Below are 27,689 nucleotides of genomic sequence, written 5' to 3' on the forward strand. Positions count from 1 at the left end.
GCCCGCGGTGCGGCGGGGCGGAGCGGGGCGGCGGGCGCTGCCCATGCGTCGCGCTCTTCGCGCAGCCCCGGGCCCCGGCGCCGTTTCCATGGTAACCGAAGGCAGCGCGCTGCGCGTGATCGCGTGACCCCGCGGGAGCCCTCGGCCGTGCCCGCGGCGCTGCGGGTTCCTCCGGCCGGGCCGGGCGTGCGATGGGAAGGCGGCTGGGCAGCGTTTGAGCGGACCGGGACGCTGCCGGGTGCGGACCGCTGAGGGCCAAACTGCTGTCATTGGAAAGCTTGAATTGCAAAAGTACGGAGGGAGCGACATAGAGGGGCGGTGCTCGTGGGGTTATGGCACGGAGCGCTTCTTCTGCATCGGGGTTTAAAGATAGAACAAATGGTGAGGAATTGGTGAAGTGATAAAGGAGAGCTGTCCCAGCGCTGCGGCAATGGCACGGCGGTAACCAGCAGGTTATAAGGACAGAGCGGAACTGCTTCTATGGCTGTTGACATAACTGGCATTTTCTACAAAAATAAACTAAAAAAAAAAAGCCTACCAGGTTGTTTTTGGTACCAGGGGACCTGAATGCACCATCCCTGTCATCAGATAGGTGCTGCAGAGCCTATTTGTGACCCAGGTACGAGGGCTGCTCTGAAAGTAATGCCCCCCGTTTTGTCACGTTGGCCCACGATGTCAGAGGCAGATGCTGGCATGGCAGCAGAGGTTGAACCTTCCCACCAACATCCCGCTCCATTTTGTTGTGATGGCAGCAGAGGGAAGGTCTGACAGAACGGTGTCTGACAGAATGCAAACGAAGCAAAGAGGTGGAACTGAAATCCTCCATGCTGAAAAAATCGCACCCACTGATGTTCATCGATGGCTGCTGAATGTTGATGGAGACCCAGCAGTGGATGTGAGCACAGGGAGGGGCGGTGCTGTGTTCCAGCAGTGGGGCAGAGAGTCACCTCCTGGTGCAGGTCCTTATGAGCGCAGCATGCAGCTCTTGTTCATCGCTGGCAAAAATGCACAACTAATGTTGGCGACCACGACAAAACGCAGCGTCTTGAAGTTGCTCTATCAAACAGTGTTGTTGTGCACTTCTTATCTGTTAGTTTCCATGGAAATAAATGGGAGGCATTACTTTCGGAGCAATTTACGCACATGGAAGTTAAGAACAAATCTTCCAAGATTATTATTATTATTTTTTTTCCGTGCAATTATTTCCTAGCAATGGCAATTGGAAACACAACTTAGGATGCAGGCACGGTGACGTTTAAGGCGCCCTTCTCCTCGCAGGGCCCGGCGGGAGCACAGCTGGGGGCGCGAGCCCCGCAGCAGCGGGAGGGGTGGGGGGGGGGGGTGAGAGGAGGGCGCGCGGGGCCGTCACGTGAGCGCGCGGGCTGACCTACTTTGGGCCAATCGCAGCACGCGGAGCTCCGCGCGCCTCCCGCAGCAGCGCCACAGCGTGGAACCGCCGCAACGGTCACTCCACGCACCCCCTCCCCCCCGCATAGCGCCTCGCCTCACCTCACGGCACCTCGGCCACTGCGAGCCGGGCAGCGGCTGCCGCTTTTGTCTTCTAAATACATTTTTTTTTTGCGGGGGGGAGAAAATTGCAAAAGTAGCGGGAAGGATGCATAAGGCAGGAGAGCGGGGTTTGGGGAACGTGCAGGGAAGCGGTTCCCCGTGGCTGAAATACCTCGGTTTGGCACCGCCCTCCTGCAGGCTGCGGAAGGGACAACGGCTCCAGTCTTTGTTTTAGGTGTAAAACAGCAGAGCACCCCCTGCTTGGCGTCGGGTGTTAGTCCACCTCCATCTGCCCGACTGGACCCGTTACTGAGAGGTGCATAGAAAGCCAAATGCTTACGTTTAGACACCCACATCCCAGGCAGAGCTCAGAGCCAGCAGCTCCTGAAGGGGAACACGAAGCCCAGCAGCACACCCTGCCCTGTGCCGTGCCCTGCTGACTGCATGAGCAAGGACCTCTCCTGAAGGAACCACAATCTGCCCCCTCCGTTTTTATTATTTCTTTTTTTTTTTTTTTCCAAAGGTTTTTAATGAATGTGGGAGAGACAGGTTTGGAACAGCATTGGGGTGATGGCAGAGGAAGTTCTCTGAAGTAATCTGGGGGCAGTGCCAAGAGTCATTCCAGTTCTCAGAAAAATAACCAGTTACTGCTTATGTGCTGGGAGCTGAAAGATTGATCATTTTTGCTGCCAACATTTACAGTCAGTCCTGACCATGACAGTAGATCAAATGCATGTACTTTTCTGGACAGCTGACCTGGTTTGAACTCAGTGAGTGTTACTCTCAACGATGACTACATTTTTGGAATAAATACTTTCCTATAATTTTTTAAAGCAACCATAACCTCACCAAGCACTAAGTGGCCTTTCAGGACTGTTTCAAACACCTGGTGCCCTTGATGCCTCAGGGAATTGTTCAGACCCCACAGGTGTGACTAGCTGGTGAAATGAGATGAAACAGCTGGACTGAGACAAGCCACAAAGAAGTCGCTGGCCTGTTCTGCAGTTGGACATTGATCTGAACGAGAGTAACTTCCAGCTGGTGCCAGTGGGAGAAACAATTTGATCCTTTCTCTGTGCTCGGCTCCTATTCCTTTCTCACTTTTGGCTTGCGTGCAGCAGGAAGGCAGTTAGAAATAACTGTTCTTACATGCTTAGGCTGTTTGATTTTGGAACTTGGCGCTGGTTTTACTGGAGATAGAAGAGCACCCACAAGCAGAGAATGAAACATCCCATCCCCAGGCAGAGCTGTAATGGGAGAAAGGAGTGAAAGGTGAGCATCTCTTCCTTATTCAGAGTTTCTAGTGAAGTCAATGACCCAGATTTCTCTGACTTCAAATGGCTGTTTTCAGCAAGCTTGCCAGAGGCATGGTGCTGGGGAAGGTCAGGCAGAATTTAGCCTCAAGTGTTCTGCATGTTCAGGCTTATCAGATCTGGATTTGTAAAACTTCATACGGAACACCCACTAAAATCTGACCAGTGCTCTGGGCTCCAGACTTGCAAGGCAGCTGCCCAAAGCTTAGGATTCCTTTGTCTGTAGTTCTGGGCTCAGTTCTGTAACAGTCACCTTGTTCCCAGATCTTACTCTTAAAAAAAAATACAGAAAACCAGTTTTTAATCTCTGGTATTTATTAAGAACCTAGAAATACAATAAACCTCTTTACGTTCTCAAGGAAGCCTGACCTGCTGGAAAACTGGGACAAGTCCTGGAGACAACAATCAACCTTCCAAACAAAGGCATTAGAAGTCATGCTATGCCTTTTTATGAAAGAATCATCGTAACAGCACACATTTTAAAAGAACAGCAAGCAGTGCAGGAGTGCTTGTTACTAGCCTGTATGCAGTTTATCCTGAAGGACTGGATACATTAAGGCTTGCAGGTGAGATTTTCCCCTCTCATTCCACCCCTCCTTACCATCCCAAAATGTTTTCCCACTCAGTTATATGCAGTAGTGGAGAAGGTTCTCAGTTCCAAGGTCAGGCTGCAGCACCCTTCCTTAAAATCTATTTTCATGTCTCTTCTATGGCCTTTTTTTTTTTAATTTCTCATAAATAAAAAGAATGAGTTGGAAACTAGTTGTTATCTGAGTATTAGAATATATACACTGAGTATGTGCAATACCAGTCTACCAGACTTTTCATGTATTTTGAAACCTACATTTGTAAGTACCATAAAGCAACACAGAAATGAACAGCATCCACCATTTTAAGAGGCAAACATACCTTGCATTTTATGCACGCAACTCCTTCCTTTATTTGATGCAGCGAGACAGATTAGATCTCTAAAGATTAACTTGGATTTTTAAAATGCATTTCCAAATATTGAATAAGCTTTACTAATACTGAGCATCCAAAATCTGGATTTCGGTTGTATGCTCAGTGTTTACCAAAAGGAAGTGGAGGTATTTTCCCATAACCATTTGTTGGCTCTGCCTTAGCAGTGTCCGGAGCTGCTGCCTGCTGTGACTCAGGACGGAGCAGCTGCACACTGGGAATTGTGCTCAGAGTGCAAGGAGCAGATCCTGGGCAGCCACAGTGCAAATACTCTGCCTCAGCTGTGGTCAGCAGCCCCCTGCAGAGGTCCTGCTGCCTTCTGAAAGAGTAGATGAGTAGATTATTAATCTACCAAGAGTAGATTACTGATGTCTCCTATAAGGACAGACATGTATGGAAAAAAATATACATTAAGAGAGCTGCATAACAGTTGCCATTTCAAACATGTTCAGCTTTGTAAAACTATTTTTGTGCATTTAAATGAAATGCAAAAGTTATAGTGGTAGCTGGCAGCTGCATTGTACAAACTTCTGATGTTCGTGCAGACACAAGATACCATAGAATGATTTTTTTCTTTTCATTGCTTTATTCTGCCTTTGACTTTTTTTTTAATATCGTATTTTATTTTAAAGTTATCGGCCTTGATATGTGGAAATGTGGTTGCATAATTGTCTACATCTGGATTAAAGAGATTCTTGCCTCTATATTTTCCTGGTCAGACATTTAGACTACAAGCTATATTGAAAGCCTTGGGCAGTAACCTATTCCGAAATCATCAGACATAACTGGTTTCATATTAAAACAGATCTGCGTTCATTTTACTCCCACGCATTTTGTTTTAAGCTTTTAAAAAAATGTATCTTTAATTACCTGGCAGTGTAGCATTTTCATAGGCACTGGTGGGTTTTATTTATTTTTTTTTAATTGCCAAAAGGCATAAACATAACCAGTATTCTACAGCCATGCAACAACAACACACGCAAGGAAATAAACACGTCCTCCTGTATTTTCCCTTAAATGGCTTTGACCTGAAGAATACATCATTTTGATTGACATAAGAAAGAAGGCTGTGATCTTATTTTTGCTGTTTGCTATAGCTGTTTGAAACTTATCAAAGGAAGAAATAGAGGCTTTTTAGATGGCTGCTTGCCAGCATCACTAATCAGAATTTTAATGAGATTTTTCTTTGAAGGCCTAAATTAGGTCTAATTAACAATATATAAAGCAAATATATAATGCCATAAAAGAGATGCAGCCTGCAGTCTTTTATACAGAATGCGCATTTCAATCTCCTTACAGATAGAATTGTTAAGCTAAATACACATCTTTATGCTGCTTAAACATAGGCAGAATTTCTTTACTGTTATGCATTAATTAACAAATTGCCTTTAGAGAATGTGGTCCTACACTCTTACAAGAAGTTGAAAATCTCTGACAGGGATTAACACGAGCGCTTACGGCTGAAGCCCCCTCAATGAATTCCGTTCACATTGACGCAGACTCTGAAAACTCCAGTCCAACACACGCCGCAGTCACAATGGCAGGGTAAGCTGTTCTCTTTTACTTCCCTCAAGTACTCCATTTGCCACCATCGTGTCTCTGGATGGACCATGTGTTCCTATTGTTTGTGGGCTGGATATCTAGCCTGCAGCTCCCATTTCCCAACCATCATAAAAGGCGCTGTTAAATTTAGTCTGCAGTTTTCCTCCAAGCATTTAGGACAGAAAATCATTAGCAACTACAAAACATTATCCTCAAAACACAGCATTGTTTCTTCCACTCCCCACCAAAGCGTATAGCATGAAAAGAAAGAGGAATAAACCAAAGACATTTTTCTTTCCCACTTGTAAGGTTTTGTTGCTACTTACTGTTCTCTCTTGGGCTGACATATCTCTAACATTGCAAAGTCTTTTTGAATGGGAAGAATCTTTAATTAGAGTTGCTCAGATGCAGCTTATTGCAATTAAACACCTGAAAGTATGGAATTACAACATCTGCTTAAACAGATCATTTTATTCACAAACTGAGACCATTAACCAGGAAGCCTCTTTCAAAGCCTTTTTCCCAATTTAATGCTTAGTAAACAAATCTCATTTCTTTTATCCCCGTTAAATCAACAGCACTTCTGATTCATTTAGCTCATGAAACTAAAGATGAATAGCAGCATAACAATGGGGGGAAAAAACAAACACACACACCAAAGCACAGCAGAATAGAAAGAAAACCCCAAGTACTCCCCCTTGCATAAACTCCAAGTCACCAGTTCAAGTGCTGCTGGATCGAAGCATTCGGAGTACTTGAGCAGGATAATGCTCTAGGGATTGCACTGGAGCAGGTCTATTTGGGAAGCTGTAAGCAGAGTTTATGTTAAATTGCAGCATCTGTAGTTAATAAGAATAGTCTCTCAAGTGCCCATTAGCTTTGAACTAACATCAGACACGTTCTAAGTAAGCTTAAATAGCCATTTCAAATGCGTATTTCTTGAAGTGTGTAAATAAATATATTCTCAGCAATTTTAAGAGAAGAGCCAAACCACAGGGTGATGTGAGCCAGAATCATTTAGCATCTGTTACAACACTCTGGATAATGTTTTGGTTGATTTATAGTGGAAATATTTGTTTTTCAGCTGGAATTTTGGTAACTCAGAACAGATGTTCACAGCAATGTTGGAATAATGTCTACCCATACTTCACTGTTAAATAAAGCACTGTTACACATTTAAGCAAACCTAGGTTGGTTTAACCTGAGATCTAATATACTGTGAAGTTAGCAAGCTTAAGAAAGATACATAGTAATGGAGATGCTCATGGAATCTAATGATTTATTTTCCCATTTTATCAGAATTACAAGGCTTACAATGGTGCATACAAAGAACTAGCAAAGCTGTTAGATTTTCTGTTTTGTGAATCTAGATGGAGAAGTGCTTGTCTATCAATTTAATATTTTTTCAAAGCTGTGTATTGTTGAACCAACTCATTTTTCTGACTTTTTTTTCCCCACCCTCTGCAAGCAGAGGGATATTTCTTAACCAGGAGAGAGAACCAGGTTCTTGTGATGATAAAGTTATGTATCTTTCCTAAAAAGCTGGCTAGTTATCTTTAAAATCACTAGAAATTCAGTACATAATTTAGAAAAGACAACACACAGAACAATAATCAACTGTCTGTATCACCTAGACCTTTGACTGCAGAACAGAGATGAATACAGTCCTCTCTTCTCCACTAGAGTTACTCATCTCTCAACATTTTGCCAGATGAGACAGAGTTTGCATCTATGCTTATTATATTAGCTGGATAGACAACATGTTCTGAAGCCAAGTGATATCTCTGCATTTGCTTCAGTGGCATGGAGCTCTGGTTTTTTATTTTATTTTATTTATTTATTTTTATTATTTTTATTTCCTTTTGCTCTGTGGAGGCCAGACAAATAGCATCCAAAGCTCTTTGCTGATGCAAATTCCAGATTGTCGGTGGAGTTGTGCCTGATTTGATGTCTTTACCTTATGATGCTGGTTGCTTCTTCTAGGAACTTTCAGCTTCTCTTCTGTACTGTTCTTACTTCCCAGGAAAGAGCCCCATAATCTGGCATGCAGCTATTTAATGGTTATCCTGTTTGCAGCTGTATTTCTTTCCAGGTGGCATTACTATTTTCCTAATAGCTGAAAGCATTAGCAGTGTCAGAGAGGTTTCAGTTACTCATTTGTATGTGGAGCACATACTTTGAATGGCTGCCACTGCATTTATCTTTTGAAGATATACGCAAAGAAGCTTCCTCACTGATTTGCTGAGTTCCCAGCAGTAACTCATGATGCCCATAGGGCAGCATGCTGTTAGAGGCACAGTGTCCTGCTCAGTGCTTAACCCCAAGTGCTTCCAGGTGGGAGAGAAAGGCAAAGGCAGAGCACCAGGAGCTTAGATTTTCACTTGGGCTGCAGCTGTTTTACACCTGTGTCTCCTCCTCCCCTAAGCTATCATTATGCACTATTAGCATTTGGAACAACTGGAGTCTCAGCAGAAGCTTGTTGTGCAAATGCAGTACAAATGCAGATCTTATTAGAATATACTTTTGCAAGCAGGTTTGTATTTTTAGCAGTGACATGAGTTGCCTCGTTAGATACCATGGATACAAGCTGCCTGATTTCTGCTTCTTGAATCCTGAACTACTGAGAACTCCTCCAGGTCCAGAGGGTGTGATCCTTCCAGGCTGTGAACGCTTTCTGGGGCTGAGCTGTCCTCATTCCATCAGAGGTGAAGGCTCTCCCCATGCTACAGGATCAATCCGGCTTGAACAGAAATTCTGTGCATATGGCCTACAAGAAAACACAGCTTGCTCTGGAATGCCCATAGATAAGCCTGGTTTACTTAAGAGTTGCACTGAGACTCTCTGGAAGGCAGTCAAAGGTGTGATTATTGTGGGATTAGTGGCTCATGAGTAGTGCCTGCTGAAACAGTTTATTCTCACTGGGCTGTTGAAATTTTTCTGGCATTGTATCTCACTGCCACACAGACTGGTTTGTAAAATCAAAGAAATCTGTGGAAACACTATATTTCTGTTATGAAGGTCAGAAAAGGATCTGTCATGGTCGTGCCAATGTCTTTTCTGAAAAGGTAACACTGGATTTACTATAAATGTAGGTTTGCTGTTCCCAAAGTTGCTGGTAAACTTTTACAAAAACTAAAATATGTACATGTTCCTGGGATGAGCTTTTGTAACTGACACACACTGCAGCTATAGACACAAACACTGCACTTTTGGTTCATAGAGAACACACATTTCAGCACTCAGAGGCCCCCTTATGATCAGGCATCAGCACAGACAGCACTAAAGAGAATTTACAAATTAACTCCGGAAAAAAAAAAAAATTAGAAGCTTTCCAATTCTATGCTAGATAACAGGAGTTGTGATTTTCTTCAACACTTAGAGGAGTTCCTCTCAAAATTACAGAACTCTGCTGATTTAGCTCTTCTCCAGCATGCGTGCACTGCAGGGGAGGAGCTGCTGGGCCCTGCTGGGAGGCCACAGCACTGAGTGCAGTGCAGGGAGTGCAGTGCGGGCTGCACAGCCCAGCCTTGCCTGCTCAGTGCTTGTCAGGATGGGCAGCGGGAGCTGCTCCTAGCCTGCCTGTGACCTGGATTCAAAAGGCTTGAATCCAGCTGGATCCTCCTGTAATCTGTGATTTTAATCCTCTCTCCTCCCTCAGAATTGCATGAACTGCAGTCGTGGCTGAGGTTCATATCCAGAATCTGCACAGAGATTAAAAAAGATCTTGACAGAAAAGCTCTCAAAAATATCTTTCATCAAGCAGTAGTCACCACTCGTAATTACCATGCTTTCATCTGTAGCTGTCATTGCACTGTAAAAAGTGGTTGTTAATAGTGGCTGTTACTCCCATTTTAGAGAAGAAACAGATGTTCTAGGGACTTCTGAACAGATTAATACAGAAATTGCATGCCTAAAAGGTCTTCTAGAAAATCCTGTCATTATCACATGACTGATTTTGTTCAGTGCACCCAGAAATTCAGCAGATCTGCTGCTTGTACTTTGCTTCTCTCATTTGTTTTAAAGCAGTAGTTTTGGTTTGGAGTTTTCATTTCACTTCCGTTCTAGGGCAAAGCTGAAATAACACTAGCTATCAGCACTTTCTTTTCAAGGCAAACTTTCAGGTAGGGATTTGTTTGAAACTTCTTGAGGCTTAATTTGGTTTTCTGATCAAGAGACACAGAAGTCGCATTTGTGCAATCCAATTAGGCTCCATCCCTGGCAGGGACATGGCGTAATGCACGTACGTCCAGCTGACTCACTGTCCTTCCTTGCTCTCAACGCCTTCAGCCTCAATTGCAGAGCCATGCTTCTTATCACAGGTATTTGGGATTACTGCAGGCTGTTTGGGAGATGTCAGAGCTGTAGTCCTTGCCTCAGAAACATGGTAGGTGACAGTGAGAAGGGCAGGAGAAGAACAGCAGGTGGATGTTGTGCTGGTATCAACAACTTGAACTACTAAAGTCAGTCATTACTGCGTGCCACTGTTCCCACCCCCAGCAGCATCATGTCCCTCAACTTACCTTTCCAATTTGTCTGCAGCAGAAACTATAGATCTTTCTCCTTAAGTGGAGAAGAACTATTTCTCTCAGCCACATCAGAAATCAAATTGCTAATTACTGCATTTCTCACCTCCCCAGGAAGTAATCATCCCTCACCGCAGAGACCTCTTGTAGAACTCTCTTGTGCCATGAAAAACTTCATTCCTGCAGGCTGAGAAATTTTTTTCTAAGAAGGAATCTGTATTTTCTGAACGTGCTGAAGTTACTGAGGCCTTTTCCTTCACTTCCCTGAAATTGCATCCATTTGTAAATAGGTTAATTTGTGTGTATACATAACAATGAGAACAAGAAATTATAACAAACTTTGACTAAAATGGACTCCAGAGCTTTGAACCAAGTATCTCTGAGCACAGCACTTATCTTCAGCCAGCCACAGGACTTTCTTCTTGGTGTGCATTTACCACCGATTTGTTTTAAAAATATGATGTGCTGCTGGAATCTAAACATTTTTTGGAGCACTGTAGACCATATTAGCTGCTACTTCAGCACATAAAATTGTAACCAGTTAAGCACATAGGTATTTTTGAGAACTTAAGTTCAACTGACTGTAAGATGCCAAAGATGAGCAGACAGAGAAATGAATGAGATAAGATTAATTGCATTTAAACATTTTCCTTTAATGATAAAAGGCTTCCTTTCAGTTGCATCTTCCAAATAGCCAAATAATAAGACAATCAGTCTTCAACTCTGCAGGTGTCCTATTTCCTGTTCCTCTGCACCTTTATCATTTACAACACTTTCTGTACTTAATTTTAAGGAACAGGATGTTCTGAGAGTGACAGGCAGCTTTCTTAATGGGCTCATCAGCTCCTCTTCATGCCATGACATCAATTATGTACAGTTGTCTTTGACTTGGAATTTGTAACCCCCATGGTGACTAATTACAGTACCTAATGTTAGAGTCCCTGGTGGCAGGGGCTGGAGATTAATAAACGCAGTTCAGTCTGCTGCCTGGGGATGGAAAGCTTCACAATCCCTGGAGAGCTCAGGGCTCTTGGATTTTTGAGGCCACTGTAGTTGGAAAGGATGATTACCATTCCTCTTTGCAGTTTGGAGTTTGTTACCATCCTCTTTGGAGTAAAAATGAAAACATGAGAAGGAATCCCAATGCTAAGGTCATCTCTTTTCCGTGGTGATGCTATTACTTTTTTATTTTAGGCCACAAACATCATTTTATATCTTCTTCTATTTTAATCGCGTTTTAAAGAATTCTCTTCACATACAAGAGCAAGGAGTGTTCTTAATGATAATAATAATTGGACCATAGGGAAATGATGACTTAATAGGTAGAGAGCAGGGTACTTTAAAAGAGATTAAGGCATTTCTGATAAATCTGTGGCTTCTCGGAGTCAGGGTGAAATTGTGACTTATCCAAACTGTGGCAAAACTGCTGATTTTCCATAGTTTCTTTTACTCAAGAGATCTTCGGGTAATGGTATCAGACTACCAATTCTGTGTTAGCTCCCTTCATCTCTTGTTGAGGCAATTTAAAAGGGATGAATCTCTTTGAAAGCAGGAGTCCAAAATCAGAGACAGCCTTATGGATTCAGGGGCAAACTTTGCAGGGGATACACTAACTTCCCAGATAACTTCCCACGTGGGCATAACTGGGAAGAAGGTGTGCATTGGTTTTTTTTTTCCATATGTTCCCTTTGAATGAACAGTTTTAACTAGTTTGAATTTGACTTGGGTACCATACTATGGCAACAAAATCAGTATTGGTCATTAGATTTTAACTTCCCATCCTAATTCCTAATTTATCTCAAAAGAATGTTACAAAAATATCAACCTACTAGATCCATGGCACCATTAGCCATATGTGTTGAAAGAAGGGTATGGAATGAGCAATGAATAATCAAGCTACCAAAAATGCAAAAAGAACCTGGATGGTACTACCTGTGAGACAGCTGGTATTTTTAGTATGATGTGAAATCAATCCCTAGGGAAAGGCAAAGCTAGTTACAGAGGACAAAGGGCAGGCTTTATTCATTAGTAGCTGATTTTTGGTACAGTATCGCTGTAGGCTGTGAGGAGAAAGACTTACTAAGATATTTAGGTACCTAAACATGCCTAGCAGCATTTATAGCAGCATCTAAGTAGGTTAGGTACCTAATTCCCATTAACTCCATCAACTTCTTTAAGCTGCTAAACATCATTGTAAAGCTGGTACCAGTGTGAGCTGACAGGTGCCTCTATTTAAACGGAGGTGGCTGTACTCATTAGCAGCAGCTGAAGTCTAAGCTCATGTTCCTTGCTCAGCTCAAGAAATGCACTGGGAGCTACCTGGGAAGCCTTAATGCTTATTTCAAATCTAGCACCAAAACTGAGTGCCCTTTTTGCAGATTCTGGTCTGAGTGAGAACTTAAAATTAAGTTAAATTAAGTCAGAAGCAAAATTTCAAGTCAGCTCAGGAATTAGAATTGCCCTTTGAGGGTAAATACGTGAGAACTGAAAGGGGAAGTTCTCTGCAGAATCTTGTACCACAGCAAGCCTGTGTGAATCCTGAAGGCTCCAAGTGAGGTTGTGTCCACGTGAATGGGGGCTGTGGCCCTTGCCTTGTGTTAAATATCTGTGCACAGACAGCAACTGTTTCTGTCATCCTGATTGCTCTATAGAGGCTCCGTGCTTACACGACATCTGTATCTTTTCTGCACTTTACTGCAGAAGACTGGCAGGGCAGCCATTATACTGGCTTGCCTGTAGAACACCAGTGGCTTAGCACAGGTTAGGCATGTGGCTGTGCTCCTGCCACCATAGGTGCCTGAATATTTATGCTTTATTCATAGAATGGCCAGCTTGCGTATGTATGCATGCATATAGTTACTGCATGGAGTTGATGAAAGAATCATCTGATTTATTGAGACCCTGAGTAGTGTTACAAGGAAATTACTTAGCACCTGCAAAGCTGAATATCTAATATGCCAATGTAGGGATCTGTGCTATGCTATTTGCTTTGATGGCAGCAAATGTGCCATTTAAAGTTTACAGTATTTGTGGTATTTGAAGGACAGAGTGGTGCAAATATTCAGGTAAGTATTAACACCTGTGCGTACAGAACAGTATTTTTCAGTGTCACCTTTATATGGAAAGTAAATAAGAGATACAGGGATTATTTATGGCTGTGTTGCCATTCCATTTTAAAGCTTTCATTATTTTAAAGGCTATAAAATGCACTTTTTTTTGTCTGCATCATTTTTTAATTCTGCAATGAGAACGGGAAGCCATTGTTTACAGCACTGTATATTTTGACAACTGTTCTTTACAAATTCTTCTCAAGTTATCCTAGAACCATTTTCTCAATATACATAGTTCAGTTCAATCAAAATAATTTCACAAAATATTTCACAGAAAGGAAGAGACAAGGAGAGATACAGAGAAATATCCTAGGAAACAAGCATGCCAGCATACAAAAATAGATTAGAACATTTGGAAATTGTAGGTATGAAAATGTAGCCTCGATAGCAGAGCAGTTGAACTAGTGGATTATCTGTGGAGGTAAGGCTTACCAGAGAAGAAGCTACATAGATGCAGGGATCTATTTCTAATGACTTTAATTTCTAGGCAAACTTATAAGAGAAAGAAACAGTCTCCATGTTTCTGAAATGTTCTCATCTGGGGGTGGAGATGGTAAGCAGAGCTGGCAGAACGCCAGCATTGTGCCTTCATTTCTTCTCCTCTCATGCACAGCAGGCTGTGCGATGCATTCTCAGAGCAAGAGATCACTACCAGCTCTTCAGGAAGGGCAAGCAGTATGTACGTAGCTGTCCTCCTCCAGCTGATACAACAGAAGGACAGTTTTAAATTGCTGCTAGGTCTCTATAAAGCCTCTTCTGATGAAGTCTGCCTGATCCATAGCCTCTGCCCCTAAATAGCTTCTCCTATGAGGAACACTCAACTAGCTGTCAGAAAGCCAGCAGCAGAATAAATCAAGACTGAGAGGGTCAAGTGGAGCTTCGACCCTCTCTGGAGCAGAACTGGAAACTGGAGTCTATATGCAATCTGGTTGTCATGGAAGTATGAACGGAAAGCGCCTGTCACAAAGTATCCAAATTACTTCTAAGGCTACAGTAAATAGTGCAAGGCATTTAGAACCTCACATAGTTTATCAGTTTATGGGTCACAAGTCTATGCCATTTCAGAAAAGGTGTTTAAATAATGATGCATCTAGAGTGCTCAAATGAAACTGAAGCACACACTTTTATCTTTTCACACTGTGCTCTCAGGGAACACAAAGGAGACCATGAAGCACATAGGGGTCACTGGAGCAAAATACGAGTGAAGCACAAGTGTTACTGCTATGAGAAGTTTTCTCAGAACTATACGCTACTGTGGGTCTGCTGAGAAAACTCCTACCTAATCCACCTGGGTAGATTCATGGGTAAAGTGGTTCTGACCTACTTAAAAGTACAAACATTTTTTCCTATTTGCTTATTCAGTGTATCCTGACATCTCCTTCCAGCAAAGGCTGCAAAAAAAACTTTCATGAGCTGCACTTTGTTCCTACACGAAGAACATTTGGTGATGTGCTCTGCAGCTCACAGGCCATATGCAGTAGATGCTGCACGGCTGTTCAAAGAAGAGACTGGACTTGGGTTTTTAAAAATTGTATATTATTTTAGATTCAAAAGGATCAACAGCCACTGTGTGCCTGACTTGGCACAGCTCTGCAGTGCTAAGGATGGAGAATATGGCACAGACAACAGAACTAGGAGGAAGTCTGGGCTTTATACACTGAGCTTGCTCTGAAAGTAATGCCTCCTATTTATTTCCATGGAAAACACAACAAATACAGTGAGCACAATAATACTATTTGACAACAAATTCTCAGGTACAAAACAGTATTTTTCAGCATAGGTACCACTGTGAGCTGTACATTTTTGCCAGCAGTGAATAGGAGCTTGCATGTTGCGCATGTAAAAATCTGCACCAGCAGAGGTGACTCTGCTGCAAAAAATTTTTTCTATCTGGAGGAATTCAATTTCATACTTGTTCCATATACCCTTCCATGTCAGAACCCCCTTGCTGCCATGTGTCACATGGCAACAAAATGGAATGGAATATTGGCAGAAAGGTTCAACCTCTACTGCCATACCGCCAAAATCCGCCTCTGACATCATGGGCCAACATCATACAACAGGAGGCATTGCTTTTGGAGCATCCCTGGTACATTCTTCTAGATGCTTGGATTTTTAATACCACATCTGCTCGAGACAGACCTCCAAAAAGTGTGACTGCAAGTCCTCATTTCTTTGTACGGGCCAACAGAGGGGAGTTGGAGTGGAGAAGGGTCCCCAGCCATTTCAGAGAGGTTTAGAAGTCCTAAGTGTGTGCCTCAGAAAAATGCAGGTTGCAGCCTGTGCCTTCCTCACACTGTTACAGTACTGTTCTCCTTGGCCTGAAGTTTAGTAATAGGATTTTCCTTTGGGAGATCCATCAGTGCTTCTGCAAAGTTTCAGATCCTTCTTTCATTTATTAGTCAACACCTACCATATACATATATATATAAAATACATACACAAAGTCTCTAGAAAAATATAGCATCGAATCATATGTTTGTAAAGCTAGCATCATGTGTTGTGTTGTGAATAATGAGATTTAAAATATCTTGTGCTATTGAGGTGCAGCGAAACCTGTTCACTTAGATTGCAGTAGCACCCCATCATTTTCTTTATCCTCTTTAAATCATCACCAGTGTTTACAAAATGATTCTGTTCTACTTGAAGACCAATTCTGAGGAGGTAACTGATTTCTGCTGATCCTGGAGGTGGTTTCACAGGTTTCATTGTACTTGAAACTTCACAGCTTCTACTGAAGTATTTGATGCATGTAAGTATCAGTTTAGCAGAGTACAGAAGTAGAATAATTTTCTTTCTTGCCACATATTGTTGACCAAGTCCTCTACCAAAACTGCTTCTTTTTTTTCGACAACTTATCAAAGATTCGTTTTCCTGAAGCCCCACCTTAAAAGTAATCAGGGCTGCAATACTTGTAATTTGTAACTGCCAAATTTCTGTTAGCAAAACTCATTCAGAAATTTCTTCTATAAAAATAAGATTATTCAGTAGTTACACAAAAGGCATCCATCTGCATTACACTCATAGCTTTGGTCTTAAAAAAAAGGAGACCTTGCATATTTCAGCAAACCATCAGATGGAATTTACAACATGAAGTGTATCCAATGGCTGTCACACTGGTCAAAATAGAACATTTCACTTTGCCTCAGTGGAGTTATGCTGCTAGAGAAGTAATGAGTTGGGTCCTAAGATTCACAACTAATCCCTACAAGCTGGGGAAGTTACACACTAAGAGAGACTTCTGCAGTGCCTGCATCTTCTGAGGCACCCAAAAATAAAGCCATGTAAATAAACAGCAGGACCCCCTCTGACTTCATGGGGAGAAGTGTCACTGGGTACTACTGTGTTAGACGAGAGAACGTTAGAATAAAATGTGTGCTTCTTCTCTCTAATGTTTGGAAATCAGACAAACTACTTTCAGTCAGCAGATGCCCTCAGTGGCTCTTGGATCCTGGGGGCTCTCTTATTCCATCGTCATCATCCTCAGAGCAGAGCAAGCTTAGTGCGCTTGTTACAGGATGGATCCATGATGTTGTCTGTGTCACGTGGCTAAAAAAGAAAAGAAATGCTATCAGCAATCTAGAAGGTTTACCAATCTCTGAAACAAGAAGTGCCAGATGATATCCATTTTCAGGCCTTGTGTTATCATTACAATACTTTCAAATACTGAATTCTCTTTGTCTTGCTAACTAGGAGATTTTACAAACAAAATGAGGGGTCTTCCGGATGCTAGAATCTAGAAAGTTTCACTTCCAAATAAACGAGAGGGTGCTTTTCTAGGAGATTCCTGATTCAGACTAGCAACATTTCCTGTTAATAATAAAACTGACCCAGCAACAATGAACAGCCCAGACTATCGAAGTCTTAAAAAACCCCGCATTGAGCTGGCAAGATATTAACATTGCCATCATAGCAGTTAGAGAGTAAGGCATTGTGGATAAGAGGAGGTTGACTGAACACTCATCATTAATATTTCTCACAGAAAAAAAGTTGATGAATAAACCCAAACAAGGGTGTAATTTGCGTAAGTAATAAAAAGGAGTATTATTTTTTTGAAGGCCTAAACCCTATAGTTGAAAAGCAGTCCGAGCTGCTTGATATTTTTGTTAAGTTTTGTTAAGATGAATGGAAAGAACCTGCTCCAAGTTGGTAAGGACAGATAAATGGGATGGGCTTATTGTCTGAGGGTGAGAACACTGTACACCCTACGATTGGTAGCATGCATGCTAGCCATACTGTGTGTGGGCAAGACACAGCCTCTTCTCCCTTCTGGAATAATGTGTTCTTGGTAAAGGAAATAGGCTTCTTTTGACTTAAAAAATCTTGCTAATAAATTCACTGTTTTTATAGTCAGGCCAGTGCAAAGATGAATTTTTTAATACAAGTTCATGAGAAAAAGTTGCTGAAAAATATGGCATATTTAATATAAACAGTAAAAGACAGGCAGTTCTCCTCAGTAAGTCTCACAACTACTAACTGTACCTGAAGCTCATTACTGTACTCACATTTCTGGTGCATAAGTTTAACTAAACATGAAGTGTGGTGAAACTACACTAGATTTACCTTTTCAAGTGAGAAGTTTGCATTTTTATCTTCAAGAATGCTATACAGAATATCTGATAATGGAAATTGATTCACTGAAATAGGATTTTGTGGGTCAGAGTTCCATCACACTGATTTACGGGTATGGAGACTGCTTTCCATCTACCTGCGTTAAGACAGAATGCCTTCCAGTACCTGAGCAATCATGGGAGCTGAAAGAACTAGATGCCATCCATTCATTCACTGCCAATGCAAGATTTATTGCCTGCAGTACCATTTCAAGTGTTTATACTGCCTTTTATCAAGCCATTTCTCAGCAACCCATTACTGAATTTAAATAAGAACCAAATTATTTTTGAATTTTTTTTCTCATTTGATATTTACCTGTAGCATGCCTTGACCTGCTGCATACCTTAGAAGTCAGTTCTTTCAAACCTGCACTAAACTTTATCCCATGCTTCTAGTAGTACAGTTTGTTTTTAAACCCTTTGTTAAAATCCTTACTAGGAAATAACTCTTACAAATAACTGTTAAGTCCAGATAGCATGTAAAAAGCAGTTGTAAAAAGACATACATTGTAAGAAAACATACACAGTATGCACAGATGACTGAGGTAAAGAATAGATGTACAAACCTCCTGCTATTTATTTTTAGCTCCCTACAAGTGCTGTGGCTAAAAAGCTTTGCCATAATCAGTCTGAAGAGATAATCCCAGATTTACTGGTTTGCAGAACATTCCTGTATTAGAAATACATCCTCTCTGATTTGTGTGTTAGGGCCATCAATATGAGCAAGAGGGAATACAAACCTACTTCTACAGGCATTTTGGGAAGGCTTCTTGTATTTATGAAAATCAGATTATTTGAAATTAAACATTCTTTTTTTTTTTTTTTCCTTTGTTAAAATTGGTTTAAAAGTGGACTCTCTTTCAAGGCACAGAGTGTACAGAAGTGCCCAAGGGGCTGCTAGGTCCTGAAGGATGGCACTACATTACCTTTCCTTGGCTGCAGGAAGATTGAGAGCACTTGTCACTGTGTCCTGAGGTGCCATAAATGTTGTTATTTTTTCTTTAATGCCCCTCAGGGACTGAAGGTTTGGCTTAATGGTAATTAAAGCTTGAGGGATATAAAGTGAAAGAAGAGACTCTCACTATTTATTCCCTGATAAAACAGTTGTCTACTAAGAAAAATGTATGAGCAATCTCAGAAGTCTGTTATCACTAGGAAGATTTACTCATCTAAATGGCATGCCCGATCATTAAAAATTACCACCAACAAACTAATGAGCCAATTGAAAATGAAAGCAGTAATAAAAATGGGATCGGAGCCAGAGCTGAATAAGCCCAAAGGTTTGAATGATAGGATATACAAACTTCTCACAGTTTCACAAGTCTGACCTGAATTCCTCCTCGCACCAGTTTCAGCCAGCTGCTGTTAACCCTACAGTGCTGTGTTAACCAGTGCTGCTACTCTCAGCCTGTGAGTGCCTCCCAAGGCCTCACATGAAACACACATGGAGGAAACCCTTCCTGTGCACTGCTCTGCCTCCGATGGCTCTCCCCAGACGCAGGATCCCAAGAGTACTGACTCAGCCCATAAATGCCCCAGCACAGGGAAACTTCCTGGGAGCCTGAACTTTCCAGAGTCCAACTCTATTTATAGAAGTTGCTAAATAGGTGAAAACCAGACCTTTGATCACACCAGGCTAAGAGTAGAATTACCCAGCAGAGGCAACAGAAGTCAATGCACTGATTTCAGTTGAATTTACAAGGCTTGAGCAAAACAGTAATTTCAGCTTTAAGTATTTCCTTACTGAAATGTTAACAGCTGCCTCTAAGACACGTCAGAACCTGGACACAGCAGTGTTTGTGGAAGCTGAAAGAATGCTTCTCCATTTTGGTTCTTGAAATTAAAAAACAAACAGCCTCTCAAGGAAAAAATTATCCAACCAAAAGCAGCTTAAGGTCTCAACATTCTTGTATTACAAGCTCATGTTATCATAAAATCCAAAGCCAAGTTTTCTGGTTGCACATCTGAGGCTATTTTTCTTATAGTCATGCAACTAGTGAAAACCAGACTAGCAGAATTCCCTACAACCTAATCATCTGCTGATAATACACTTCCAAACCTGAGAAATTATTGTGAATTTTCATTTTACCTCAGATTACTACCTGTAAGTCTTTTTGTTAGCAAAAAGTCTACCTCTGTAGAGGGAGTTAGGAGCAGAGCTCACACTTGATTCATTCCCACTGCATGTTCAGTGCAGCAGATCAGAGTTTCTCAGTTTGTTACTCTGAAGTCACTGAAATATAAACCTTCCTGGAACATGCAGTTTACTCTTAGATCACCTCTGCTACAATTTGATCTTAATTGAGCTTGATTTATTCTTAGATTTCCTGTGGTCAGCTAGTATATTGCAATATACTAACATATATTGGAATAAAATAGCAGAGGAAAAACCAAACACATCACTGTGCTACATTTTGGGGTTCTTTGTAATGCAGTAGAGAAGTGTAGAGTGCACTTACAAAAGGAATAGGTTTGTTTTTTCAATTGAGCACACTAAATAAAATCAACTGTGATTTATTTTCCATTTACGATGATACCTTTAGCTCTACTTCACTGTTTACACTACGGAAGTTTATCACACATGCTTTCTATTCTTAGTTGAGTCACAAAATCATAAACAGTTTCTGTGAATGCCCAGCTTTCAGCAGAATTAATGTTGGCTCCTTCCCATACAAAACCAAAAGAAATAGAATATGATAAGTTGTTATTTTCCAAAGTAGAAGCATGATTTTAGGTACGATTTCAAAAGCTACCAGAACACATTGTGTGTTTTTATTAATCTGTATTGTAAGTATTGCTTGTCTTCTACTCTCAGTTACACTGACATGCTGTCAGAGCACCTTCTGTGCCTGCTTTGTCACACTGAAATACACAGTGCTTCAATGTGAAGCTTCTCATTTTTAGGTAAATTAATGAAAGATAATCCTAAATCAAACATTACCATTTCCTTTTTAAGATAGAAAGTCCATATGTCCTAATTCATCTAACAGAAAGCATCCCAAAACATCAAAGTCTTTGGGAACTTCTGTGTGTCTTTTAGGCAAATTTAATTTAAGATAAATGTTCTTGAGAAAAATAACAGTTAATATGGAATAGCTAGAACCTAGTCTTGTTAAAAAGCTAGAAGAAGTGTTTACAGGGGCAAAATTCACAGCTGGTCCTTACAAACTGTATACATATGTAAGCAGTGGGTGGGAGTGGGAGGAAGAATAGCAAGGCCCTACCTAATTATAGGTGCCAGTCTCATGATACAGAGCTGCCATATGTTAAAGGTGAATGCAGTGGGAGGGTGGAAGAGATTAACTTCGATGGTTTTCTGAGGAAAAAAATTAGTGTCCCAGCTATACTGTATGTAGAATAGCATAGTTCAGTTGGAAGGGACCTTCAAAGATCATCAGGTGCACACTGGAATAGGGTGCTTGGATGGGTGGGGGAAACTTCCTCACTGGAAATATCCAGGGCTTGGTTTGACAGGACTCTCGTTTACTTTTCCACAGAAGGTTTGATGACTTGACCTCCAGAGATTCCTTCTGATCTAGACTTAAGATTTTCTTCTCTGATTTTGGAATTGCAGTGGACTGCTGAAAAACCCCCTGGGCTACGTTCAGTTGTCACTTTAAGTTAATGAGGTCAAAGTCTCAGCTCTTCTGAAACAAATTCACCGATGTAAACGGGGACAGAAATATCAAGGGTAAAATAGTGAAGAAGCAGGCATGTATTTCTATTAGACGTCACGTGAGGGGGCATGAATCTGGGGCTGCAAGTGGATGAATGACTGTATTGCTGGCAGGCAAAATAAAACAATGCTTGCACTATCCATTACTTTAAAGCCTATCAGATTATTTCAAAACATCTGGGGCCAAATTCAACTTTTCCTCTTCAGCAGGAGGAGAGCACAGCTACATTAGCAATGAAGCTGATTGCTGCCTTTTAGTCTACTGGCATAATTTTTGTCTTTTTTGATAACTCACTTTATATCATGTTGCAGAACACTGAAACCTGCTTTTTCTGCAGCGTATACTGAAACATAACTCAGAGAGGCATGCACTGCTGATTTGATATTGCATGGTAAATCTACACACATGGCCTTAATGCCTAGCACAGAGGTACGTGAGTTTATGACACACTAGTCTTAAAGCTAATTTCCTCTCACTTGCACTTTGTGACTGATCCTTAGCAACTTGGTTGATTGACAATAATTTACTGTGAAACTGAAATCATTTCTTGAGTAAAAGAGGTGATTTCAGAAAGTTGTCTGCAGGTACACATGGGTGGACAAAATGAGTCTTTCCACAGTAGATGGAGAGCAGTTTAGTGCCTTAGGAACAGAGCCATGTAAATGTTTTATTCATGTCATTTATTCACATAAGTGGGTTTTCACTTCAGTGTGTAACACAAGCCAGCTGGTTTGCTTCTTTTAAACTCTGATTTCTCATGCACTTCATATTGCTACACCCCCTTCAGAGATATTTATGGGAATTTCACAGCAAGCTGTCTCAAGCTTATGTGCTATTAAGATTCCATTCTGGGGTGTTTACCACATTAGATTTATAGCATATAGATTTATGGACTCAGCTAGCTGATGGCACAATAAAGCACAATGGAACTGAAGGCAACTGCTAAATAATTCTTACACCTCTCATGGCTTTGGATCTTCTAAACATCAAAGAATAAAAGGATTGATATTCACATCCAAAGAGAACAAGTTTACAGTACCAGGACAGTGAATTATCAACTATTCAGCTAAATCCCATTTAAACAAATTAATTTAATTATCTGAATTGCCTAATTATCTGAAAAGGATGAGCAGATAAAGATGGATCTCAAGCAAGCTCCTCCTAGAAAAGGATTTTTTCAATGATATTTTCAATGATGGAAAACCCAGGGCTCCATCACTTGTAATGCTAAGGGCACGTTAAGAAGAGGGAAGAACACTTTTGATCCATTAATGGTCAAAGGCCAGATATGCAAAAGTTCCTGAAAAACTTGTTCATGTGATCTGTTCAATTCAGATCTGTAGTTTCAACAAGTGGGGGCAATGTGAAAAACATGGGATGCTTTCTGAAATTAACTTCTACCACCTGGACTAGCTGAGATTCTGCTGTTGCATCTTATAACTTATAGCTAATAAGCATCTTATTAGTACAGCTGCAACACTTCCACATCCAAGTGCAGATCTTAAGAGTTCTTGAGCAAACCCAGCTTTCTGCTGAGACACCCAAAAGCACTTGTATGAAAAACACTACTAACAAAACCAGGAAAAAGTGTTACATTTCTTTTATTCTGTTGCTAGTGTATTATTTGCATAATTCTCTCTTCAAGCTCAGTTCCCAGTTATGCTGGTATAAGCCTGTATTCCAAATGCTTCACCCAGAACAGAACCGAGATCCACCTTAAGCATCTGACTGTGCTGTAACATCTCCCTGTATCAACAGATGGAGACCAAGTGAACAGTGCTCTGCTTAATGCTTGCTCTTGTATTTATTTGCATTGTTATGAAATTGGATGCTGATTTATTTTCATTTCCTAAGTTATTTGCCTACAATTTTATTTTTTATAAATCCTATTTAGTAACTCGTATCTGTCTGAAAATAAAAGCCACCCTTTGATTAGAGCTGAAATGCACTATTGTATATGGTGCGTTTGAAAACCTCTGCAAAAAAACCCAACAAATCACGTCTGCTTTAATATGTAGCCTGAGGCACCATGGGATGAGTCAAGGACAACAGAGCAGTGCTTGAAAAAAAACCAAAAACCAAAAGAACCCAACTTCCTGCTTTTCTTCACTAGCTAATACATAACCTTCATTGTTATTTATGTGACTTTTGCAAGAGTTTGGGATAAAAGCAGATGCATCTCAGTGCAAAGATTCGCTGCCTTTCATGTCTTTTAAGAGACTTCAGGGAAATCTACCTGCAAAATAAGACTTAAACAGCATGTAAATTTCAGTAGCTGAAATAATTTGCTACAAAGTAAGCAATCATTCATGATGGAATGGAGATAAATTATATTTTCTTAGCAATTGTTTCCGTCTTTTAGAGGAACAGTAAAACTGTTACATGAATTAGTTTTCACTATGTTCTGAAAAAATAAAAATGCTTTACAGCAACAGAACAACTGATTTCCACAAAAGGGAACAGGAGATCACATTAAAAAAAAAGTCATCAGCAGCTCAGAGACAAGGCTGAATTCATTGCTAAAGCAGTTCTCCCCAAGATGCCCATTCAGGACAGGAGGTGACCTGAAAACGATGATCCTTCTAGTTACAGTGTGCTATGAGTGCTGCAGAGTCAGGAGAGCAGACAGAGCTCCACCTTCTAGGACAACTGATACATTTGGCAGGACTGCTGGATTCTGGGGTCCTTAATGCCACAGTGGGACTAAAATCCACGGATGAAACAAGACTGGTATCTTCTAAAAATCCAGCTTTCAGAATTCTTCCACTTCCCCCAGAATATAAGATTTGCAAATGGATATATTTACTCTACAACTTTTAGGGGATTTTGTTTTTCTTCTGTATCTTCTAGGTCTGTTATATGGTCAAACACAGCTGGGGAAGTTCTCAACACGTGAACTGAGGTTTTCAAAGACATCTGAAAGACTGAGTCACACAGTTCTCACTGAATTTCAGTTGACTGTGACCAAGCCCTGTAGGACTTTCTAAATAGTGCATTACTGAACCAGAGGAAAGAACAAGTAATGTTGGTAATAAAGATGTGTACTAGAAATGTGAGAGCTTTTGTTAATTTGCTCTTTGTTTTTTTTCCTGTTAAATCTAGATTTAAAAATGCAGTTAGATGGGATTTTATTTTATTTTAGCTCCAATCCATTTCCTCTCAGAAATACTCACTTGATAAAATATTTGATTCCATCTGCTGTGTAAGCTTCTTCCCATCCATAAGGTAGACCTACAATGACATAAAAAAAAAAGTCTCAAAATTTAGGTGACACAAGGAACATATGGTTTTGAAATGGTGTAAGTTCAAGGCATTTCATGAAAAGATTATAAACAAATTCTTACTCTTTTTGTCATAGATGATAATATAAGCAATGCAATTTAATAAATACTTGCTGCACGAAGAAGCTATGAACCACTCAATGATACTTTCATTACAGCATTTCTCTTCCAGAAGCTGACAGTCTGGTCAAATTGGAGTGCAGCAGTTCGGTCTTTTGAACTTTTCTTGTAATTCACACCCTTATTATATCAGCCAAAAGAACCCTGAGGTTTACTGAGGTCTGTTTTTTTTGTTTTTACAGCTTTTCATTCAGATGGCTATATGAAGTACCGGTCTGGACAGAATCAACTCCTCTACTGTCTGGTTTATCTCCGTCTTCTATGCTTACACCTAATTATTTGGAAATTTAGACCAACTCCAAGACATTCAGACTGTCAGAGAAAAATGTGAGCAGGCATACATACATCTGTATGCTTGTCTATAGCTACAGATCTTGAGAAAGGTTAACTTAAGTGCACGGCTTAATTTTGTGACTTAGACAAACATTTCCAGAAGTTAGAAGTATTTCATACCACAAAATTTAGCGTAAATAAGAAATACTTGTGAAAGGTGGACATTTTCACATGTAAGATAAAACTGCTCCCTCTTTCCCTTTTGCAATTATCAGCCATGCTAATCTTCAAAATATAGTCTGAGATTTTGTCATTAGGTGAAATGTCCCCTGCATGAGAAAGATGAGCAATACTCTCAGTAGGGCACTACTATGGCACAAAACATCCAGTTCTCACAGGGAGCTTTTTTTTTTTTTTTTTTTAATTATTAGATGTTTAAAACCAACTACAGAGCTTGAAAAATGCAGGAGAAAGAAGCATCAGTGTGCAAAAATGTTCCTGATGTACGCTTTTATGTTACTGTACTGTAATGAAGATAAAAGAAAGAAAATCCTAAAAATTCCTTCATTTTTTTTGTGGACTAGAAATACATATATTATATATATTATATAGAAATTGATATAGAAATAGAAATTAATATATATATATTATATATAGAAATACATATAATATATATATATTAAAAGATGCATGAAAATTGTTCTGCAAGAGTTTTAGCTTGAAGGTCATCTGGGAATGTTACTGTCTTACAAGTTACACTATTTTTGTTCAAGTCACAGTCAATCTCAAAGCCCAGCTCATTAGAACCATCTGTGAGCCTGCTTTAGATTTAAAACTTGTATTTGGAAAACATGCTGGCCTGCACACGCCATATGATCTTTGAAATCTGCTTCATAGCAAAGCTTGCCCTACGTGCACACATTTTCTGGGAGGGAAATTCTTTCTTAAAACACTGATTTTCTTTTCTCAAATTGTCACACCTTTGTTTCTAGTGCATTCTTCAAAATCTGGGAAGGGATGGCTTCAGTTTTCAAAAAGAAACAAAGTTCATCACAGCTATGGAAGCACTGGCAAGTGAAGCAGTGACCAGCTAAGAGGTAATGACGGCTGTATGTAGGCACCACGTGATGAATAACAAGCATGTCTACCAAAACTCAGAATTCAGATGGGTGAACTGAGAACAGGTACTTGTGTGCCATCACAGTTTTGTACAGCTCTGAAAAGGAAAGAGCACAGTCACATTTTTCCTCTCACTTTTGCCCCATATTTCCCACTTATCTCAAGCGTCTTCACATTTTCAATTTAGCATAAGTCTACATAATCTGGTCCTCAGAACTTTCCACCTACTGCCTTTGAGAAGGAATAATCCACAGCCACTTCCCTTTAATACCAAGTAGTTGCTGTGTAACAGTTTTCAGGCTTTGATTCCTTGTTTTTAAGTTATAAACATCATCGCTAAGTTATAGATATCATCACTAATTCTTCCCTTCCTTCCCATAGATCGTGGGAATTTTATTCAACCTGGATATTTTCTAATGACAAGAATGGGAATAGGATTCATCCTTCAATTACTACCATCTTCCCTGGCCTTTCCTCATTCCTGCACGAAACACACAAGTCCAAAACAAGTGACAACACACTTGCTCTACTGAGAATAAAACCTCAGCCTCTACTCTGTGCTCACCCTGATCCCATACATCACCTGTTTCATTCATCACTGATAATTACGCTTTTTACGCTGGTAATTTGTCTAAAATTTTTTCCTTCTAAATAAAGGCTGGTACGTAGGTAGCAATGATAACTGACGCTCTGTATTCTTTTCTCAGCCATGAAAGACTGCTTTTCATAAATAGTGAATACATTTGTCAGCTGTAAATGAAACTGCAAAGATAACTCTACAGCTTTATTTGCCTTTCTGACTTAATATGCATTAGTTTGTATATCCTACTCAATCTCCATGTTCTTCAAAGCTCCTCCTTCATATTTTTTTAATGCCTCAGTTCTCCACATTTTTTCTCTTTCACTGTTAGTCTTTGACCACTGTTCTCTTCATGCCTTTCTCTCACCGTTAGATTTATAGTTATTTCTCTAAGTTTTTGGTATTTCCCATGGTAGCCAGGAGGCTCTCATTTTTTGCCTTGTATTTCCCCAGACATCATCTTCACTTACTTCCAGCTCACTTTCTCCGTGAATCATTCAAAAGTTGATCTACTCGCTAGTGCAGTGTTTTTTCACACCCTCTGGGGTCAGATTTGTTGTCTTTCCTAGGACTTGCTTTGGAAGACTGCGAAGCTCCCACCTGGGGTAAATGGGAGGTAAAGGAGCTCAAACAGGCAGAAACATAGGCTGGAAGACCACGTTTAGCCTGTATAACCCATGGCAGTCTTAGGTTTCCTACATGTTTATCATTTCTTCTGTGAATTGCTACATTCTTTGATGAAACTTCATAAATAATATATCTTAGCTGTAGTTGTCAGCATGTATAATCTTTTAAAAGAGTCAGATTTGCAGTATTTAAAAATAATTTCCTTACAGCAGAAAATACAAGGCTTCTAGCTATTCAGATCTTTACAGTTATTTGTCTTTTGCAAGGTAAGAAGGTAATAACACAAAAGTAACGATGTATGCAAAACAAAAGGAATACATCCAAAGCACCCTTTGCCCAAACAGAATAAAGAGTCTCCCTAGAGAGCATATTAACCAAAATATATTATAACCTACCATTATTTGGTTCAGAATGTATGCATCTAGTTAGGCTTAATGCAAAGGAA

The 27,689-nt window shown here is 40.5% G+C and overlaps 1 protein-coding gene and 1 long non-coding RNA gene across 6 annotated transcripts in view; one reads left to right on the plus strand and one right to left on the minus strand.

Moving 5' to 3' along the window:
- LOC104913816 (uncharacterized) lies at positions 1–26,719 on the plus strand. Of its 2 annotated transcripts, none has more exons than XR_014887462.1 (6): positions 1–2,781; positions 3,182–3,388; positions 5,175–5,327; positions 24,828–24,972; positions 25,911–26,015; positions 26,419–26,719. It is a non-coding gene; the product is annotated as an uncharacterized LOC104913816 (long non-coding RNA). The 2 variants fall into 2 exon arrangements; XR_004161750.2 differs by having other exon boundaries at positions 5,221–5,327.
- Positions 13,058–27,689, minus strand: part of STXBP4 (syntaxin binding protein 4) — a 54,802-nt gene continuing 40,170 nt past the window's right edge. For all 4 annotated transcript variants that reach the window (XM_085240275.1, XM_085240276.1, XM_085240277.1 and 1 more), the window contains exons 22-23: positions 24,418–24,475; positions 13,058–16,506 (exon numbers count right to left, since the gene is read on the minus strand). In XM_085240275.1, the coding sequence (XP_085096401.1) occupies positions 16,392–16,506; positions 24,418–24,475 (173 nt within the window). In that variant the 3' untranslated portion in view covers positions 13,058–16,391. The remainder of the gene's footprint in view (positions 16,507–24,417; positions 24,476–27,689) is intronic.

This window comes from Meleagris gallopavo, chromosome 20, assembly GCF_905368555.1.
Source record: "Meleagris gallopavo chromosome 20, MGAL_WU_HG_1.1, whole genome shotgun sequence".
In the NCBI taxonomy this organism is placed as follows: Eukaryota; Metazoa; Chordata; class Aves; order Galliformes; family Phasianidae; genus Meleagris; species Meleagris gallopavo.